The following is a 19,278-nucleotide window of genomic DNA, read 5'->3' as shown; positions in this document are numbered from 1 at the left end:
ACCATGTATCCTTTAATTAGTTAATGTGTAGTTGCATTTTATTAGTAACCTATTTTTCATTATGCATGTATGTTTCCTTAATTCTAGCTTAGCACTAGGTGATTGCATCTTTAAGTTGTAAGTTCACATTCGAAGTAAAGGTAAGCAGAAAATTGGTTTCGATTTGTGTTTATGTGTTATCTCTCTTATCTATAACTTTTATGGAGAATAGTCATCTCTAAGTGGTGTCTATCAATGTTGTTTTCATCGATTCGTCTCTTGTTACCATCGAGGAACCCCAAATCATACTGCCTCCACTGCTGAATCACCAACCGAGTCCGCCAACAAAACCACCAACAACACCTCCACCGCCTCTGGCAAACATTCGTCATCCCCCCGATCAACAAAACAAACATTTCCACCATCGGAACCACCAATCCCGAAAAATATCGTCGTGCTCGTCCTACCTAGCATGCTCACTTTTCAGCCATTTGACAAATATGTTCCCCCTCTTGCTACTCTTCGAACCGACTTCCAAGACCTTGAGGACAAGGTCCATGTTAAGGGGGAAGGAACTGATACGTTTCTAAGATAATACTCAAGACCACTGACATAGCCTGACTAATAGCCATGTTTCTTTTATTTAGTCAAAGAGTAGTTGCGTTTTGAGAAATTAAATATCCTTCTGAATTTTGCTCCTACCAATCGTCCGATCCATTCAAATGATGACATGTGTCATATTAGTATCCTAAAATATCATTAAATTTCATTAAATGAACATTCAATGTTACACATGTCACCATTTTATTGGATAAAAATATATGTAGGAACAAAAAGTAGAAGGATATTTAACTTCTCTTGTGTTTTATTAGGAACCCACTTTTCATTATGCATGTATGTTTCCTTAATTCTAGCTTAGCACTAGGTGATTGCATCTTTAAATTGTAAGCTCACATTAAAGGTAAGCAGAAATTGGTAGGGCTGTAAACGAACTGAACGTTGGGCAAACCGTTCGTGAACTGTTCGGCGGGAAGTTCATTTATGTTCGTTTATTTAATAAATGAACAAACATGAACAAAAATTATCGTTCGTTTAGTTAAATGAACGAACATGAACAATGGTCTCGTTCGTTCATTTATGTTCGTAAACGTTCGTTTATGATGTTCGTTTACGTTTGTTTATGTTCGTTCGTTTAAGTTTATTTATATTTATCTATATTCAATTATTTTTTATTATATTGCTATATTATATGTTCTTTTATCTTCATATATGTTCAATTGTGTGTTTTTTTTTTTTTTTATCTTTGTTCGTTTATGTTTGTTCGTTTATGTTCGTTTAGTATGTTCACGAACATAAATGAACGAACATGAACAAAGTAATTTGTTAAACGAACGAACATGAACAACAAAATCTCGTTCGTTTATCCGTTCGTGTTCGTTTGTTGTTCGGCAAATTTAAACGAACGAACATGAACAAGACCTTGTTCGTGTTCGTTTGGTTCGTTTACAGCCCTAGAAATTGGTTTCAATTTATGTTCATGTGCTATCTCTCTTCTCTAAATGGTGTCTATCATAACCGAAAATAAGAACTCGTTACCATCATTGATTTGTTTTATGCCAAATTAGTTTTATGACTTTAATTAAATGTTTGTTTCAAAAAAATTTAAGGGTATCCATAATATTTGAGCTCTATAACGTCTAATGAATCGTTAAATAATATTATTTTTTTCATACAATTTTACCATTTATTTCAACAATGCATTGAACAATAATCTTTTTTCCTATCAACACTAAAAGACCATTGAACTACAAATCTACTAAATGTTAACTTGTCATTCGATTTTGATTGAGTTTAATGCATTAATGTAAACTAAATATTTTTCATCTCATTCAATAATTCCATTAAAACATACATTTCAAATTCGAATACAAAACACCCAAGACAATTATTATTCACCAATGGCAAAGAAGTTACACCGATCACAATAAACTTCTTAATCTAAAATTCATCGGTCGCAATTGGGACATGAGTCCTAACAATGAAAAAGTTTTCATACAAGAATCCAGCGAGTCCTCCACCAATGAGTGGACCGACCCAATAGACCCAGTGATCAGTCCAGTCACCGGACACTAGAGCCGGACCGAAAGATCTTGCCGGGTTCATAGATGCACCAGAGAAAGCACCCGCAGCCATGATGTTAGCACCCACCACAAGCCCAACTAAAAGTGGGCCAAGCCCATCAAGAAAACCCTTCTTTGGATCCACTAGAGTAGCATAAACAGTAAAGAGCAAAGAGAAAGTCAACACAATCTCCATAATGACACCTTGTAAAAAATCCATTCCAACTGCAAGTGTATGCACCGGCGTTGTCTGAAAGTTGCCGGAAAGAAAGTGATGTATAAGTTTTACTGCATAAAGTACAACAATAAACTTCTAAAGATTACGGCTTCAAAGTCAAATTTTACCAGTCCTCCGGTGAGGTAACTCAGAAGAGCACAAGCAGCCACTGAAGCAAGCAATTGATCAATCCAGTAAAGAACAGATCGAACGACGGTGATATGACCACCGACGCACAGCCCAAGAGTGACTGCCGGATTCAGATGGCCACCGGAGATTCTGAAACCAGCGGAGATCATCACCGCCACAACTAATGCATGAGCCATCGCCACGAAAAATAGCCCCACCACCTCATTTCCCACCAGTTTCTCTGATAAATTCAACAAATAACCGAAGTTACATCCAAAAATTCTCCAAAAAAATGTAAAAGAAATGAAGTTATTAAGTTGAATATGGGACAAATTTTGAGTTATTTACCGGTGGTCATGGCAGCTCCGACACCAGCAAAGATGAAGAGAAAGGTGGCGATGAACTCGACAACGAGCGCTTGGATGCAGTCAGGCTTGGTCACCTCCTGGATTGAGCCGATCGCTATCTTGGCCATTGTTGCAAATCTGAAAGCTTCTAGTGATGAATTCAAGCAGAAATGGCCAGCGTCAAATGTATAGGGTAGAATTGTAGCTAGGGTAGTATTAATTATTTGAGATAAAGTAATATTCCATTGTCCAAACATTGATAGTACTTGGGAGTTGGCACATCGTGACACTATCATCACCATGGTGGGCCACATGGATGATTGTTCCTCCATTGACTTCAAAAATGATTTCTTATATCCTTTGAGCCAGGTCATTATGGGATTGAATATCCTATTGATAATTCGGGTCAAACAGAACCTAAGGTTATTGGTATATTAATCAGTATCCAATAAGCATGTTAAGATCGGATATCCGGCGAATATGGGACTAATCTATTTGATAGAGGCTTACCTTTTAAATTGGAGGTTCCGGTTCTTATCCGGGTATGGGTGTAGGCGAATTCAACTAACTTGGAACCACTAAATTGGAGGTTCCAGTTGTTATCCGGGTATGGGTATAAGCGAATTCAACTAACTTGGAACCACTAAGCTTTTAAAAAAAATCAGATAACTGATATTTTAGTAATGAGTCCACTGTGATCTTAACGACACTTGTATTTTGTGACATGTTAATCATATATCCAACAATCTGCTAGGATCAGGTAATTCTCTGGTTAGCATAAATATAACTTGAAAGACTGAGAGTACAATCAGAAGAACCATGAACTGCCCGGACTCGAAGCCATGTTTTATTATGTATGTAAGCATCAAAACACCTATTCGAGAACGGTTGGCATTAAACAATTGAATTGAAGGTTGCTTTTGTATAGTGGCGGGACTAGGGGGTTCCAAGGGTAGCATGTGTTACCCCTTAAATTTTCAGGCATAAGGTAAAATTTAATGTTAATTTTCCGTGTGCTACACCTTGGACTTTGTCCTAGTTACGCCATTGCTTTTGTAAGTTAGTAAAAATGGTAAAACTATAAATTATGTTACAGTTAGTTAGAGATCTATTTGTAACTACGTTCTGATTAGTTAGATATTTTGTTATGTATAAATGTGATAAGCTTTGTATGATGCAATTAGAAGGTTAATGTGTTGTTTGTTTTTTTTTTTAAATCAAAATGTTTGTAGTCTGCGGACCACATTTGCAGACTTCTGCGGCAGAAGAGGTGGACAAAATGTCTGCAGTCTGCAATAAAAAAATTGTTTGTTTTTAACGAATGTAGCTGCTGAAATAAATTATTTTATAAACTTAATTTCATATCATAAACATTAAAAACGTATTTTCAGCAAAAAAAAAAAAAAAGCACGGTGGTCCATTTTTTTTTGTTTAGGTTAAAATGACGCACGGAGTCCTTTGAAAACCGTGACCTATGTTTGCATCAGGAATCCCCGCGCAGACGTTTTTTGATCTGCACACTTCCAAAAAACAAACACTCTGCGAGACATATATTTGCGCGGCACAGACAAAAGTGGTTGCATAGATCTTTACAAAAAAAAAAAAAAAAAAAAAAAAAAAAAAAAAAAAAAAGACCCTAAGTCTTTTATCTCATTTCATCTATTTCATTCATGAAAGTTAAAAAGAACCAATAAAACTGCACCTATTTGGTGAACAAGTGATAGCTAGAAACTGAAAATTATAATTTTTATTTGTTAAGTAAGTAAAGTCAATTGTTAATATTTGGGTTTATCCATTTATGAGTGTGTTAGGGCAAAAATTAAGTAACTTTAAATTGGAATTTGTAGTTTTTATTTGTATAAAAATATTTGATAAAAATAAATGAAAGGTTTTGAAAAAAAAAATTACATAAAAACTAAAATTTAAAAGTTCATAAATGTTAATCATTACAAAAGGTATTTAAAATAACTTTTAGATTATGCTTTTTTTCTTAACATAAAAACTTTAAACGTATTTCCAAACGATTTATTTATTTACTAGGTGTAAGATTCATATATTACATGGGTTCATTTTAAAGAAAAAAAGAAATATGAAATTCTAAACATGTAAGAAGTTTGAATTTATAAGAAAAAATCGAAAAATATTGAATTGTTAAAATTAAATTGTTTGTTTTTTTAAATAAACAAATAATGTATATAAATAAACAAAGGAAACTAATAAAACTTTAATTTTGAAAATTTGAAATTAAAAGGAAGTCAACTAATGAAATTGATATGCATTTATTATTACATTTATTGCAATTATTATATTTAAATATTATGTGGAAATGAATAAAATGAAAAAAACCATAAAATAACATGTGGAATAAAAATTAATTGAAAATAACCACAAAATTACATGTGGCAAAATAAATGAGAATGTGACATTTGACAAAAAGATCTTTATTTATTAGGGATGATTTATTTTAAGTTCACTACAGAACATTCCATATATATTTTGAATTGGTTCATTGAAAATATGAAGTAAACAACTATACATATTTTTCAATTTATAAGTTATATTATGAACAACATAGTTAAAATAATTTACATTTAAAGCCATGTATTAAAGCAGTAAGTGTAACACTCGTTTTTCAGATTGTATCGGTGTAGGGACTAAATAAGTCAATGACATGGTTTTTAAGAAAAATCATGTGGCACAACGTGACTATAGGGAGGTCAGAAGGTGACGAGCCAATATGAGAACGCGTATCAGGAAGAATGTCACGATGAAGTCTGATTCAAGTGATGGAGAATTGTAGCACTTGGAATATGGTAAGTTTCCTTTTAGCCCTTTATGCAAAATTCTAACGTTTTGGTCTTTGGCTAGTACGTGGGGTGTACTCTATGAGTACGCTTAGCATACTACCTCTTAGTTGATCGCAGGTTTGACTCACGTATGCGGGGCGTAAGTGGAGTACGCATGGCGTACGTGGTGCATGGGCAAACTCCAATTTTAGGGATTGGACCCTATTTAAACAACTTAAACAACCCTTTGGACATTTATTGACCAACCTCCATCTCCTTATACCCTGAAAACGAAACCCTAAGTGCATTTGGTGAGATTTGCGCTTGAAAGTGAGTTTATTGGTGTTTTGTGGTGACAAAAAAGAAGAGTAACACATAGAGGAATAGCTTGAGCTTGTAGATACAGAGTTACCTTCACATTTGCTAGCATTTTGAGGTAAAAAACTCTCACCTTGATGGTCATTTGTGCTAGATCAATTTTATGGTGTTATTTACGCACTTTCGAGTCTTTTGAGTTAAATTTGATCTTTTTATCTACTCCACAAGCAATGGATGTTAGATCTTAACTCCATGGAGGTCCCTTGTTCATAAAAATGAAAACTTTATGAAAGATATTGGTCTATGCAAGTGTTAAGTGCTTTATTAAGCTTCTTTTTGAGTGTTAGGTCCCATTAAGCCATGCATGGGTGTAAAGTTGTCAGCTTTTGTGACAACCGTCATATTCTGGTCAATTCAAAGTCAAATAAAGTCAACAAGTCAAACCGGTCAGCTCCACTAACCCGTGTGTGCTTGGACTTACGCTCAGTATTTACTAAACAAGTCGCTACTCTAATAAGAAAACATGAATCGAAAAGTACGTACAACTAGATCTCTTTAACCTAAAAACTGTACTACGTGGCGAGCCAAACTGATAAAACAATGATGCATACTCATCGGGAGTGTGTAAGATCCTTAAACAAGGCTTAACAGGGTTTACGAACCATGCATTGCGATGCCGGACACTCACAATTGTCACACATGGATCCCCTCTCAATCGTTTTCACTCTATCTCTGACTATGTCAAATCTCTCCCAAATCTCTCCACGTATGTGAAATCTCTCCCAAATATCTCTCTGTATGAGAAATCTCTCCAAGAATGTCAAATCTCTCCCAAATCCCTCTAAGTATGTGAAATCTCTCTCAAATATCTCTTTGTATGAGGAATCTCTCCAAGAATGTCAAATCTCTCCTAAATCTCTCCAAGTATGTGAAATCTCTCTCAAATATCTCTTTGTATGAGGAATCTCTCCAAGAATGTCAAATCTCTCCTAAATCTCTCCAAGTATGTGAAATCTCTCTCAAATATCCCTTCGTATGAAAAATCTCTCCAAGAATGTCAAATCTCTCCCAAATCTCTCCAAATATGTGAAACCTCTCTCAAATATCTCTTTGTATGAGAGATCTCTCCAAGAATGTCAAATCTCTCCCAAATCTCTCCAAGTGTGGGAAATCTCTCCCAAATCTCTCTCAAAAGCTTCCCGCGACTTTTTGGAATCATTCGGGTCATTCCGGCCCTTAACCGGGTCAAAAACGGCTTAAAACGGGGCGAAAACGAGAAAAATGGACCTTAGGAACCGAAACCCTCTTATAAGAGGCGAAGTTCCTTAGGACCGAGAGGTCCTCTTAGGAACCGAAAGTAAGAAGACCGAAACCGAGAGCAAGAAGCAAGAACCGGAACCGAAAGTACTGTTCACGACAGAGCGCTCGGTGCCTCTCGGTCCGCCCCCACTCTCTGTTCGTGCCGCACTCTCGGTCCAACTCCGCCTCTCTGCCTCTCGCGCACTCTCGGTCCGACTCCGCCTCTCTGCCTCTCGCGCACTCTCGGTCCGACTCCGCCTCTCTGCCTCTCGCGCACTCTCGGTCCGACTCCGCCTCTCTGTCTCTCGCGCACTCTCGGTTCCCTTCTCTCCTCTCTGTCTCTTCGTGCTCTCGGTTCTTCCCTCCTTCTCCTCTCCTCTCGGTTCCGCCTCCCTCTCTCTCTCGGTTCAGCATAAGAGGGCCGAACCTCGGCCAGGTCTCGCATTTTTGTCATTTTCAGCCCATTTTTGATATTTTTGACATTTTAAGCCCGTTTTTCATGATTTTAAAGCGGGATTCTCTCCAGAAATTATATTTTAACATAATAAACTCTAAATATTCATAATTTAAACATATTTTGATGAAAATCATTATTTAAATAATAAAAATCAAATGGATGAATTATTAAAGGTGGAGTGTTGACTTTGCCTTATCCAAAGCCACAAGCAACCACCCCACACTCACTCTTTGACTAACCACACCTCTCCACCTTACCTAGGTCACTTCAATGTTCCCTTACACTCAAATTTCACCCACTCCCACGTTTTTGAGCTGGAACAAACAACTACACTCCTCATTTTCTCTCATTTCTCTCATTCCACTAAGTAACAAACACCACTTTTTCTCTCAAACTCTTCTACACAAATTTTCGAGATCCAAGGCTGATTTCAAGTGTTCTTCCACACTTAGTAAGTAAAAATTCATCCTCCCTATTACTATTTCACTTCATTCTACTCAAATCTTTGGTTGCTTACACAAACTCCCTAACTATGATGTTAGATTCTCGAAAACCTTCAAGGCATCTCCAAGTGTTCTTGAATTAAACACTTCCATTCTTCAACAATCATCTACTGAAATCACTTAAGGTGAGTTCATACCCCTACATTTTCATGTTTTCTCAAGTTTTCAGGGGGGGAATACAAGTTAAAACACTAAGAACATAACTAAATTTCTCTAACAGCCTTCATCAGAAAAGTTCAACTCCATTCACGGACTGTTTTGGGCATCTTAAATATTTTTGTTTTCAAAACTGTACAAGGTGCAAATAGTTCAAGTTTTTAGCTTTAAAATGGCTACTTGCACATCTCCATACGATTTTTCTACAATTTATGGCGATTTTTACAAAATTGCCTATCACTTCAAACAACAATCCGGACCAGTCTGTGATTATGGACTTTTTCACCCAAGTTAGAGGTCATTATAAATTGTGATAAAAATTATGAGCAAACTAGACACATTTTGTGAACTCTCAGAATTTACGGATCTAGTTTTCGACTTCGTATGATTTTTCTATGATTTTTCCAAAACAGGGCAGAATTGCTAAATTTTACCAACAGCATGTAAATATCATAACACTTTGTATTATGTTGAGCAAAGTGTATAATCATAAGTTTTAATGTTTGAATGTGTTTCCTAGTTAGTTTATCATTATGAACTGAAACTAAGACATTCATATTAAATATTATCCATTCATTTTGGAACACGTATTATTTAACTATAAAAAGTATAGTTTGAATATATTTATAACGCTAATACATTTCCATAAAAGGGTTCATACATATTATACAAATTTTAGATAAACTATAATAGGTATAGTTTATGATACATCACTCTACGCACTCGTACCAGAAGTGTACATTCATATAAGAAAGATTTCTATTCGCACACATTTCACGTAAGTTAATCTATGGTTGATAAATTCACAACACTAATACATTTCCATAAAAGGATTCATACATATTACATACATTTTAGATAAACTATAATAGGTATAGTTTATGATACATCACTCTGCGCACTCGTACAAGAAGGGTACATTCATACAAGAAATATTTATATTCACACACATTTAACGTAAACTTGTTATCCTATACTGTGAGTTTCTCTATTTCTCTCTCTCTCTCTCTCTCTCTCTCTCTCCCCGTACGTCCGAGTGCGGGAATATAATTCCTGGTAGTTATAATCAGAATCTCCTTGAGGGAGAACGTGATACTTGTATATAGATCTATATTGGGATTGACACCCCACACCTTGCTGCTAGCTACAGTTGGACCTGCAGGTCTACGGGTGACAAATGTCATTTCATTTCTCGCGACACTGAGAACGTCGTGGCAGGTTCACATAGTCATAGTATGATTATAACGGCTCACATAGGGAACAATCCATAAGTTTACGAGATTTTATTTTTAAAACCTAAATGAGTTTTATGTCGATTTAAAATCACCTTTTATCTCTATGGGTACAAATACAAAGTACCGGGTCTCTATACAAAAAGGGGTACAAATACAAAGTACCGGGTCTCTATACAAAAAGGGGTACAAATACAAAGTGCCGGGTCTCTATACAAAGCTATTATGATATTAAAACTACACTTCCTCTAAAATTGTTAGACTTCAACTATAGTCGCTGAGCGTATATGTTGAGTCATATAAGAATTTAGTCTTGATTGGCCTAGAATTGGTGGTGCCCGCCTCATCTCCTGTTCCTCGTTGGGTTGTGGACCTAGGGCAGACCCACTATATTCAACGTTTTATCTAAGCTAAGCCTTATATAACTTTATATGTTGGACGATTATAGAGGAACTCTACGGATTACTCTAGGGTTCATTACAGCATCATGTAGGATTATTTCTATTCATACTTAACTAAGAAAATATTGAATTTTCTGGAAATCAAACTAAATCGATTTTACAAGGAAAAACGGTTTCTACTTCAAACAAAACTCTTATGAACTCACCAACCTTTGTGTTGACACTCTTTAAAACTACTTGTATTCTCAGGAAATCAGTGAAACAGGAAAACTTCATCGCTTTGAGGATGGGACGCTAAACCGTCAACAAATTATTTTGTCATCATAATGTAATTGCTTTTGAAACATGTAAACATATACTTTGGTGTAACTTTTGCAATTATATATATGGTGGTTGTTTTTACTTTGAGCACTATTATACACGTTGTTGTGATACTGTACATGAAGTCCTCCACCCCCAGACGTTTCCGCCATCCTTGGTTTGGGGGTGTGACAGCTTTAGGTATTCAGTCACCCTTAGGGACCACAGATTTGAGAGTTTGGCAAAATTTCTTAATTATTTAAGTGCTTAATGAAGTGATTTGGTAGTTTGGGGAGTACGTTGGGCGTACACAGCTCGTACGTTGCACATACTGACCCCAGACAGAGTACGCTAAGCGTACGAGCTGAGTACTCCCCGCGTACTCAGCAGATACACCTTTGGGCTTGGCGATTCTCAATGTTGGGCCATGCTTGGGACTTTTAAGATTGGTTCTTGTTGAGCCATTAGACTTATGATTTTTGGGCTTTTGCTAGCATTTTAGGCTTCCTGGAATTAGGCCCATGATGTGTTTTGGGCCCAATATAGAAGATTGGGCCATATTGGGATTTGGGTTGCCATTTAGGATTTGGGCCTTTTGAGTAGTTGGATTGAGCCTTGGTTTTGAGCTAAGTTAAAAAAAAAAGGCTAAAATGGTCTTTTACCTTGGTTGTGGGCTAAGTATCTTAGAGTCTTAGTTGTGGGTTGAGATCCAATTATTAATTGGATATTATTTTAATAATGATAGAGCGGGGATTTTTCCGGACCAGCAGACCGAGATTCATTTGAGTGTTTCAACAGCTAGAGGTGAGTTTCCTCACCCTGTTAAGTGGGTCGAAGGCACCAATGCCAGCTCATGGTTAGTTATGTTTAGGATGCTAGATGTATGCATGACTCTTGCATATGTATGTGTTTGTAAGTGTATCAAGCGGGGACCGATGATCATTTTGTATGCTATTTATCTTTGTGATTATTGCATATGTTATGTGTTTATGTGTTTATATGTTTATATGTATACTGGATGGGACCCGATGAAGGGCGGTGCCCATTGTATGTTTATTATGTATGGTATGTGGTATTTTGGGAAACTCATTAAGCTTTGTGCTTACGGTTTTCAGTTTATGTTTGTAGGTACTTCTGTTTCGAAGGGGAAGAACCCGGGATGATTGCAGTGCCTACACCACCTCGTTCTGCATTTTATATTACCCTGTTGTATTGGGATGTAATTGATATACTTTGATTCACCATGATTTATATGTTGATGTTTTGGATAATAGTTTTATTAATTTAGAAACGAAAATCTTTTGTCTTAATTTTTGGGAAGTTACACTAGCCAACGCTCTTCAATACCTCACATTCACCCAATCAGACATTAATAGCGTTGTGCCAAAAATCTTCCTCTTCATGCACTCCCATAGTGTCCCTCATTTTAATATATTGAAACAAATAATTTGATACTAAAAATGGACATGACACCATGGTTTGACCCTCCATCCTTTTGCTTCCTATCAATTTGTTTAGTACACCAATGTTGATTGGATCGCTGCCCCAGTACGCATCAACTACATGCATATATTATGTGTTGTTAAGTGACAACCTCATCTTGTGGTCAGCTAAGAGACAAGCCAAACTATCACGATCTAGCGTTGAAGTCGAGTATCGAGGTGAGGCGAATGTCGAAGCCAAAACTTGCTAGTTCTAAAATATATTACTTGAACTTCACACTCCATGACGTCGTACCACTTCAGTCTACTGCGGCAACGACTCGTCATTCTACTCATCCGGTGATCTTGATTAACATCAGCGTATGAAACACATTGAAATAGATATACATTTTGTTTTGGGAAAAGTTGTCATCAAGATCATTTCCTTCATATCCCGTCAGCCTACCAATACACCAATATCTAAAAGGACTTTAGGGGCCTATTAGACGATATATATATATATATATATATATACACACACACACACACACACACACACACACACACACTAGACGAATGCCCACGCGTTGCGTAGAAACACCTATATAGTTGAAGTCTTTACAAATATATGATTTTTTGAATATAACAATAACGTTGTTGTTAAATTTGATATAATAATTTGTATATACTAAATTGATATAATATATTGATTATTTTGAATTATATGATAATATATACATTTATTATAACTTCATAATCTCAATCGTTTGAATGACTTCTACCCGCGTTTTAGACATGAATAAAATTAAATATAATATATGATTTGATGTTATTTATAGTTGTTTTTATTGTTAATTGATTTTTTAAAATTTATTTGCTTAATGTTTTAATTTCTATCATTATAATTATTTAACACATCAAACATTGTTTTTATATTTTAAAGCTAACAATATAATCATTTATATCGAATAGTTTTTAACTATTGTTATTATAAGTTATTTTAAGCTACTTATTTGGAAACTTTTAACGGTTATAAAAATATATTTAAGAAATATTTTAGTTAAATTGAAATTACAATTTAGTTTTTGCTTTTATCACTATAATTTATCAGTTTTAACTATTTACAAAATATTATTTATTTTTTTAAATGGAACTGAAATTTATATTTGAGTTGACATTGTAATGCGCAGAAACACCTATATAGTTGAAGTCTTTACAAATATATATTTTTTAAAATATAATAGTAACGTTGTTCTTAAATTTGATATAATAATTCATATATTAATTTGATATAATATATTGACTATTTTGAATTATATGATAATATATAAATCTATTATAACGTCATAATCTCAATCGTTTGAATGACTTCTACTCATGAGTTACACATCAATAAAATTAAATATTATATATGGTTTAATATTATTTATAGTTGTTATTTTTAACTAATTTTTTAAAATATATTTTCTTAATGATTTAATTTCTATCGTTATAATTATTTAAAACATCAAACATTATTTTTTGATTTTAAAGGTAACAACATAATCATTTATATACAGTTATTTTTAACTATTGTTATTATAAGTTATTTTAAGCTACTTATTTGAAAATTTTCAATGTTTATATGAATATATTTAGGAAATATTTTAGTTAAACTGATATTTCAATTTAGTTTTTGCATTTATCAATATAATTTATCACTTTTAAGTATTTACAAAATATTATTTGGTTTTTTTAGTGGAACTGAAATTTATATTTAAGTTGACACTGTAATGTTATATTTAAATTAACAATTTAATTATTTTGTCCAAACTGTTCAAAAATTATAGCTTTAAACTGATAATGGTTTACATGCAACAACATTTTAAATCTTATAAATTAAGTATAATATGTTAAAATTTAAAGACATAACTTTATAAATAGAAGTAAAGATATTATTTTAAAATTGAAATTTAATCTATTTATAATTACACTTTGGGTTTGATATTTATTTAACCTTATTAACCAACTTAAAATCATTATTAGAAAAACACTACAATTTATCACTTTTAACTATTTATAAGATAATCTTTGGGTTGTTTAAGTTAAATAAAATTTATATTTAAGTTGAGCCTATAATGTTATATTTTAATTAATAGTTTAAGTATTTTATACAAATTGTTCAAAAATTATACCTTTAAAATGATAATGGTTTACATCCAACAATATATTAAAACTAATAAATTAAGTATAATATGTTAAAAGTTAAAAAAACATAATTTTATAAGTAGAATTAAAGATATTATTTTAATATTGAAATTTAGTTTATATATGAATACACTTTAGATTTGATATTTATTTAACCTAACTACCAAATTATAATTATTATTATAAAGAAATTGAAAAGCTATGAGAGTTTCAAATTAATGTGGTGAAAGGAGAAAAAAAATGGGGGTTTCAAATGCATGAGATTCAAAAAAAAATGCTAGCTTTATAAGTATGTATGATATATATATATATATATATATATATATATATATATATATATAATACATATATATATATATATATATATATATATATATATATATATATATATATATATATATATATATATATATATATATATATATATATATATATATATATATATATATATATATGTATGTATTATATAATTGCTTTGTGTATATCCTTCCGTTAATTATAGAAAAATTTCCCTCAATTTATATTGGTTTGATGCAAATGAGAAAACACAAGCCGATTATTTAACCTTAATTTAGTGGCTAACCAATATTGTATGTGCTACCCAATCGTCACCTAAAGATTGCCCTCATCTTTTTACAAGTCTCGTAACTCATATTCTAAAACACATGGAAAACATAAGGACATCCGTTATACCTACCACTAACCACTATAGTGGTGTGTCATATAATCACCACTAACCTTCAGTAAACATCCCACTAAATATATCACCCCATCTCATTTTTTTTTAATTAAATTTAAACTTATAATATGTAAAAATCATGTAATTTTTTTAACTACTAGTTTTTCATTAACTTCAAAAACCAAATTACATTAAATAAAAACTAAATTAATTAAAATAAAAAATAAAAATAACATTAAAAATAAAAATTACATTAATTAAAATAAAAAAATAAAAATAAGATTACAAATTAAAAACCTAAAAATACCAAACTTCTGATTTGTGTTTTAAGCAAGGTTATTCCATTTTGGGGAATTCTTCAACTTTTGCCAAACTTTGACACGTCCAAAACGTTTATGATTTGTGTTTTCATATTGCTTCATTGTCACATTAATCGGATCGACATCGGCTTTGTGTACGTTGTTTATAATAAAGTTGCAAATTCCATTGAACTCATAATATTTGGCCCTCATATCGCACCACTTCGAGCATATTTCATTTCAAATTGCATAACCCATTATACCATGGAAAACACTTTCAACATTTCTCCAAAAACAGCCAGACATTTGACCAACATCTTCTTCCGAAACCGTCACCGATGCTTGTGCTAAATTCTCTTTTTCCTCTTCTGACCATTTCTTATTTTTGGGAGGTATGGTGTTTAAAAGATCAAACAACAAAAACGTATGATGAATAAAGGGAGAAGAAATGTGTGAAAATTAAGAAGATTAGTGGTAATATTTATAGGTAAGTATTGAAGAAAAAAAAAGTGAAAGTAGCCGCTTGGTGGTCAAACTACATTTAAGGGAAGAGATGAATTGTGATTAGTCGTTTGAAATCGTTGTCCGGAACACGAAGGGCCACGACCACAACCCACAACGAGCCATCGGGATGGTGTGTATGGTCGTGGTTCGTGGCCACATAGACCACGACTTCGTTCGTTACAACCATATCGAAAGGTCTAAATTTTTCCTATAATGAGTTCATGGGTGAAAAGGGGTTAAATGACCTATTATCCTTTACCAACTGTTCTTACGCTCAATGGCTTACGAAAAATTTAAATAAATTTTCCAGAAAGCAAGAAAGGTGATACTCAAATAAATCATGTATGTGGGATAAAATAAATAACATAAATAATGTTAGAATCTACATTTTAACGGATAGAAGAAATAATATAAATAATATTAGAATCAACATTATAGTATTTTTATACACATAAACCAAATAAATAAATCATTTTTCTGCCACGTGTCACTACTTTTTTGTCATTCCATATGAAAGTTAAATTACCTTCTTACCCCCAATCCTTATATCATACAACTTTTTGTTTCATTGGAGCAACATAAATTATGATATTTTTTTATCATTGATCCATAATATCTAATTGCATTGACAAATAAAAATCAGTTTAAATTAGGAACTAATAAAGGAATAAATAATAATATATTTGCCATATATAAATTGATATCCCTTAACATCAGCTGCCGGTTTAAATTCATATTTCAAATTTGAAATTTTTTATCAATATTTCCGGAAATTATCTTTAATATGTAAAACAATAATATACTTACCCCTTTTATTTAATCACTATATATTATATTCAATTCAATGAAATTCAATAATATATACTAATCATCACAGAAACCGTCTCATGTGTAACAAAAATATTCTTCTCCGGTACACGTTTTGTTTTGATTTTGTTTGTTTGTTTTTTTTTGTTTTTTTCTTTGTCATTGTGGTAATTGTTTGTTTGTTTTTATTGTTTTTTGTTACTACTAATCATCACATAAACTGTCTCGTATGTATCAAAAATATTCTTCTCCGGTACACGTTATTATTTATTTATTTATTATTATTTTTTTTTTCTTTTGGTGTTTTTTATTTGTTTGTGTATGTGTTTTTTTTTGTCATTGGTAGTTGGTTGTTTGTTTCTATTGTTTTTTGTTACTACTCCACCACAGAATACATCACAAAAAAACAATTACCTTATTATCTTATGATTCCTAATTTCCAACTAATTGTTTATTTGTTGTCTTTTCGAAATAGAGTTTTCATTACAGAAACCCACAAAATAATATTATAAATAATTTTGGGTACTTTTCGAAATAGAGTTTCCAACTTCAAATTTGATATTTTATGCTTATTATTTTTTGACCAATTATTTATTAACAATTAAACATATAATCATAATAAATCTTATAAAAACTCTAAGAACATTCAGCGGCATTATTTATTGCATAAATTGCTATTTTTTTTACAATTCAAATAATATTTATTATACCAGTGGCGCTGAAAACAATAAAATACCTGCAACATCAAACGATCAAAGTTCATTTACACATGTCATTATATACATGTAGTTTTGTTACGTTACCTCATTTTTCGGATTTAAAATTTCATTTTATTACCATGTATGATTGTCATTCTTATTTTGACTTTTTCAAAATTTATTTTTCTATGTACACTATCATCATTTTCTTATTAATCATCATTCAAATAACATTTATTACCATTTTGAACCATTTGATATAGAGATTGTAGATAAAGATATAAATCTATCATTTTTTATGATTATGTAAGTTATTCTAATTTGTTACCGTTAATATATCAAATTTTATAAAATTATTAATATTTGCAAATCTATGATTAATGATTACTTTTATATATAAAGAAGTTTTTAAAATTTTGTAAACAATTTTTAGATTTTATTTTTTATATAATATTGTTTTTATTATTAGTAAAACACATTTTATTCATCATTTGAATTTGTAAATTATTTTATTGTGTTCATATAAGTTTCTTATATTATCTTAATTTTTTATTTGCATATAACAATGTCATTTTCATGATTCGTTGTGTTTGCTTCTTTTTTATTTATTTTTCTTCAATCTATTCAGTTTTATATTCATTATACAAAATTATAATTTTTTTTTAATCTACACATAAAAAAACATTGCTCCTGTATTCATACCATTACATATTAATTTGAACTAATCATTAAAACTACCAAGAAAACATGATGACTATGCTTTTGAATTACCAATTTTCTTTTATTTTATCTCCCGTAGATTTCATGGGTTGTAACCTAGTTATTGTAACAAAAGTCAATTAATAACATTTCTTTACAGGTAACGAAGTTGAAACACATTATTTTTATCCATGACGACTTAAGCCGTCTAACATATAAGGGGAGATCCAACATTGGAATTATGTGTATGAGTAACGTTGCATTATAATGTTGCTAAAAAGTGAATATATAGACTTTTGTTGATGTAACAAAAAACAAAAACTTGTTGCCAAAACACGAACCTATTCCATACACGTTGAGTACAACACAAACAATTGTTATTCATTAATAGAGCACAACTTACAACCATAAAATATTTCTTAACCTAAAATTCATCATTTGCAATTGCAACATGAGTTCTAACTATGAAAAAATTTTCATACATGAATCCAGCAAGTCCTCCACCGATGAGTGGACCGACCCAATAGACCCAGTGATCAGTCCAATCACTGGACACTAGAGCCGGACCGAAAGATCTTGCCGGGTTCATAGATGCACCAGAGAAAGCACCCGCAGCCATGATGTTAGCACCCACCACAAGCCCAACTAAAAGTGGGCCTAGCCCATCAAGAAAGCCCTTCTTTGGATCCACTAGAGTAGCATAAACAGTAAACAGCAAAGAGAAAGTCAACACAATCTCCATAATGACACCTTGTAAAGAATCCATTCCAATTGCAAGTGTATGCACCGGCGTTGCCTGAAAGTTGCCGGAAAGAAAGTGATGTATAAGTTTTACTGCATAATGTACAACAACAGGCTTCTAAAGATTACTGTTTCAAAGTCAAAGTTTACCAGTCCTCCGGTGAGGTAACTCAGAAGAGCACAAGCAGCCACTGAAGCAAGCAACTGATCAATCCAGTACAGAACAGATCGAACGACGGTGATATGACCACCAACGCACAGCCCAAGAGTGACTGCCGGATTCAGATGGCCACCGGAGATTCTGAAACCAGCGGAGATCATCACCGCCACAACTAATGCATGAGCCATTGCCACGAAAAATAGCCCCACCACCTCATTTCCCACCAGTTTCTCTGATAAATTCAACAAATAACCGAAGTTACATCCAACAATTCTCCAAAAAAATGTAAAAGAAATGAGGTTATTAAGTTGAATATGGAGAAAAAGTGAGCTATTCACCGGTCGTCATGGCAGCTCCGACACCAGCAAAGATGAAGAGAAAGGTGGCGATGAACTCGACAACTAGCGCTTGGATGCAATCAGGCTTGGTCACCTCGTGGATTGAGCCGATCGCTATCTTCGCCATTGTTGCAAATCGGAAAGCTTCTAAGTGATGAATTCAAGCAGAAATGGCTAGCGTCTGATTTATAGGGAGGTTTATTTGGGATAAACTAAATATTCCGTTGGCAATGCATTGATAGTACTTGGAGTTGGCACATCGTGACTCTATCATCACCTTCCCCACATGGTGGGCCACATGGATGATTGTTCCTCCATTGACTTCAAAAATTATTTCTTATATCCTTTGAACAAGCTCATTATGGGATTGAATATCCTATTGATAATTCGGGTCAAATAACTTATATGTTTATAATGAGTCCACTGTGATCTTAATTCTTAACGACACTGGTATTGTGTGACAAGTTAATAATATATACAAGAATCCGCTAGTTAGAGATC

At 32.8% G+C, this 19,278-nt stretch overlaps 2 protein-coding genes across 2 annotated transcripts; both read right to left on the bottom strand.

Annotated features, from left to right (window-relative positions):
• Nucleotides 1–1,818: 1,818 nt before the first annotated feature.
• Nucleotides 1,819–3,022, bottom strand: LOC145001995 (aquaporin TIP4-1-like). The gene is made up of 3 exons (XM_078961313.1): nucleotides 2,794–3,022; nucleotides 2,445–2,686; nucleotides 1,819–2,349 (listed from the first exon to the last, which is right to left on the bottom strand). Exons 1-3 carry the CDS (start codon nucleotides 2,918–2,920, stop codon nucleotides 1,978–1,980), a joined length of 741 nt encoding a protein of 246 aa, XP_078817439.1. The 5' UTR covers nucleotides 2,921–3,022; the 3' UTR covers nucleotides 1,819–1,977.
• A 14,871-nt stretch (nucleotides 3,023–17,893) lies between these two features.
• On the bottom strand, nucleotides 17,894–18,985 carry LOC145002004 (aquaporin TIP4-1-like). The gene is made up of 3 exons (XM_078961323.1): nucleotides 18,778–18,985; nucleotides 18,430–18,671; nucleotides 17,894–18,334 (listed from the first exon to the last, which is right to left on the bottom strand). The coding sequence occupies exons 1-3, from the start codon at nucleotides 18,902–18,904 to the stop codon at nucleotides 17,963–17,965; spliced, it is 741 nt and encodes a 246-aa protein (XP_078817449.1). The 5' UTR covers nucleotides 18,905–18,985; the 3' UTR covers nucleotides 17,894–17,962.
• Nucleotides 18,986–19,278: the final 293 nt, after the last annotated feature.

The sequence above is a fragment of the Lactuca saligna genome, chromosome 6 (genome assembly GCF_052625555.1).
Source record: "Lactuca saligna cultivar CGN05327 chromosome 6, ASM5262555v1, whole genome shotgun sequence".
Taxonomy (NCBI): Eukaryota; Viridiplantae; Streptophyta; class Magnoliopsida; order Asterales; family Asteraceae; genus Lactuca; species Lactuca saligna.
Note: the sequence above shows the minus strand (reverse complement) of the source record. Positions and strands in the feature narration are given on the sequence as shown.

Coding starts and splice junctions, on each gene's coding strand:
- LOC145002004 (XM_078961323.1), bottom strand. CDS start 18,904: ATGGCGAAGATAGCGATCGGCTCAATCCACGAGGTGACCAAGCCTGAT. Junction 18,672..18,777: donor CGGAGCTGCCATGACGACCG/GTGAATAGCTCA, acceptor TGAATTTATCAG/AGAAACTGGTGGGAAATGAG. Junction 18,335..18,429: donor GTTACCTCACCGGAGGACTG/GTAAACTTTGAC, acceptor GGCAACTTTCAG/GCAACGCCGGTGCATACACT.
- LOC145001995 (XM_078961313.1), bottom strand. CDS start 2,920: ATGGCCAAGATAGCGATCGGCTCAATCCAGGAGGTGACCAAGCCTGAC. Junction 2,687..2,793: donor CGGAGCTGCCATGACCACCG/GTAAATAACTCA, acceptor TGAATTTATCAG/AGAAACTGGTGGGAAATGAG. Junction 2,350..2,444: donor GTTACCTCACCGGAGGACTG/GTAAAATTTGAC, acceptor GGCAACTTTCAG/ACAACGCCGGTGCATACACT.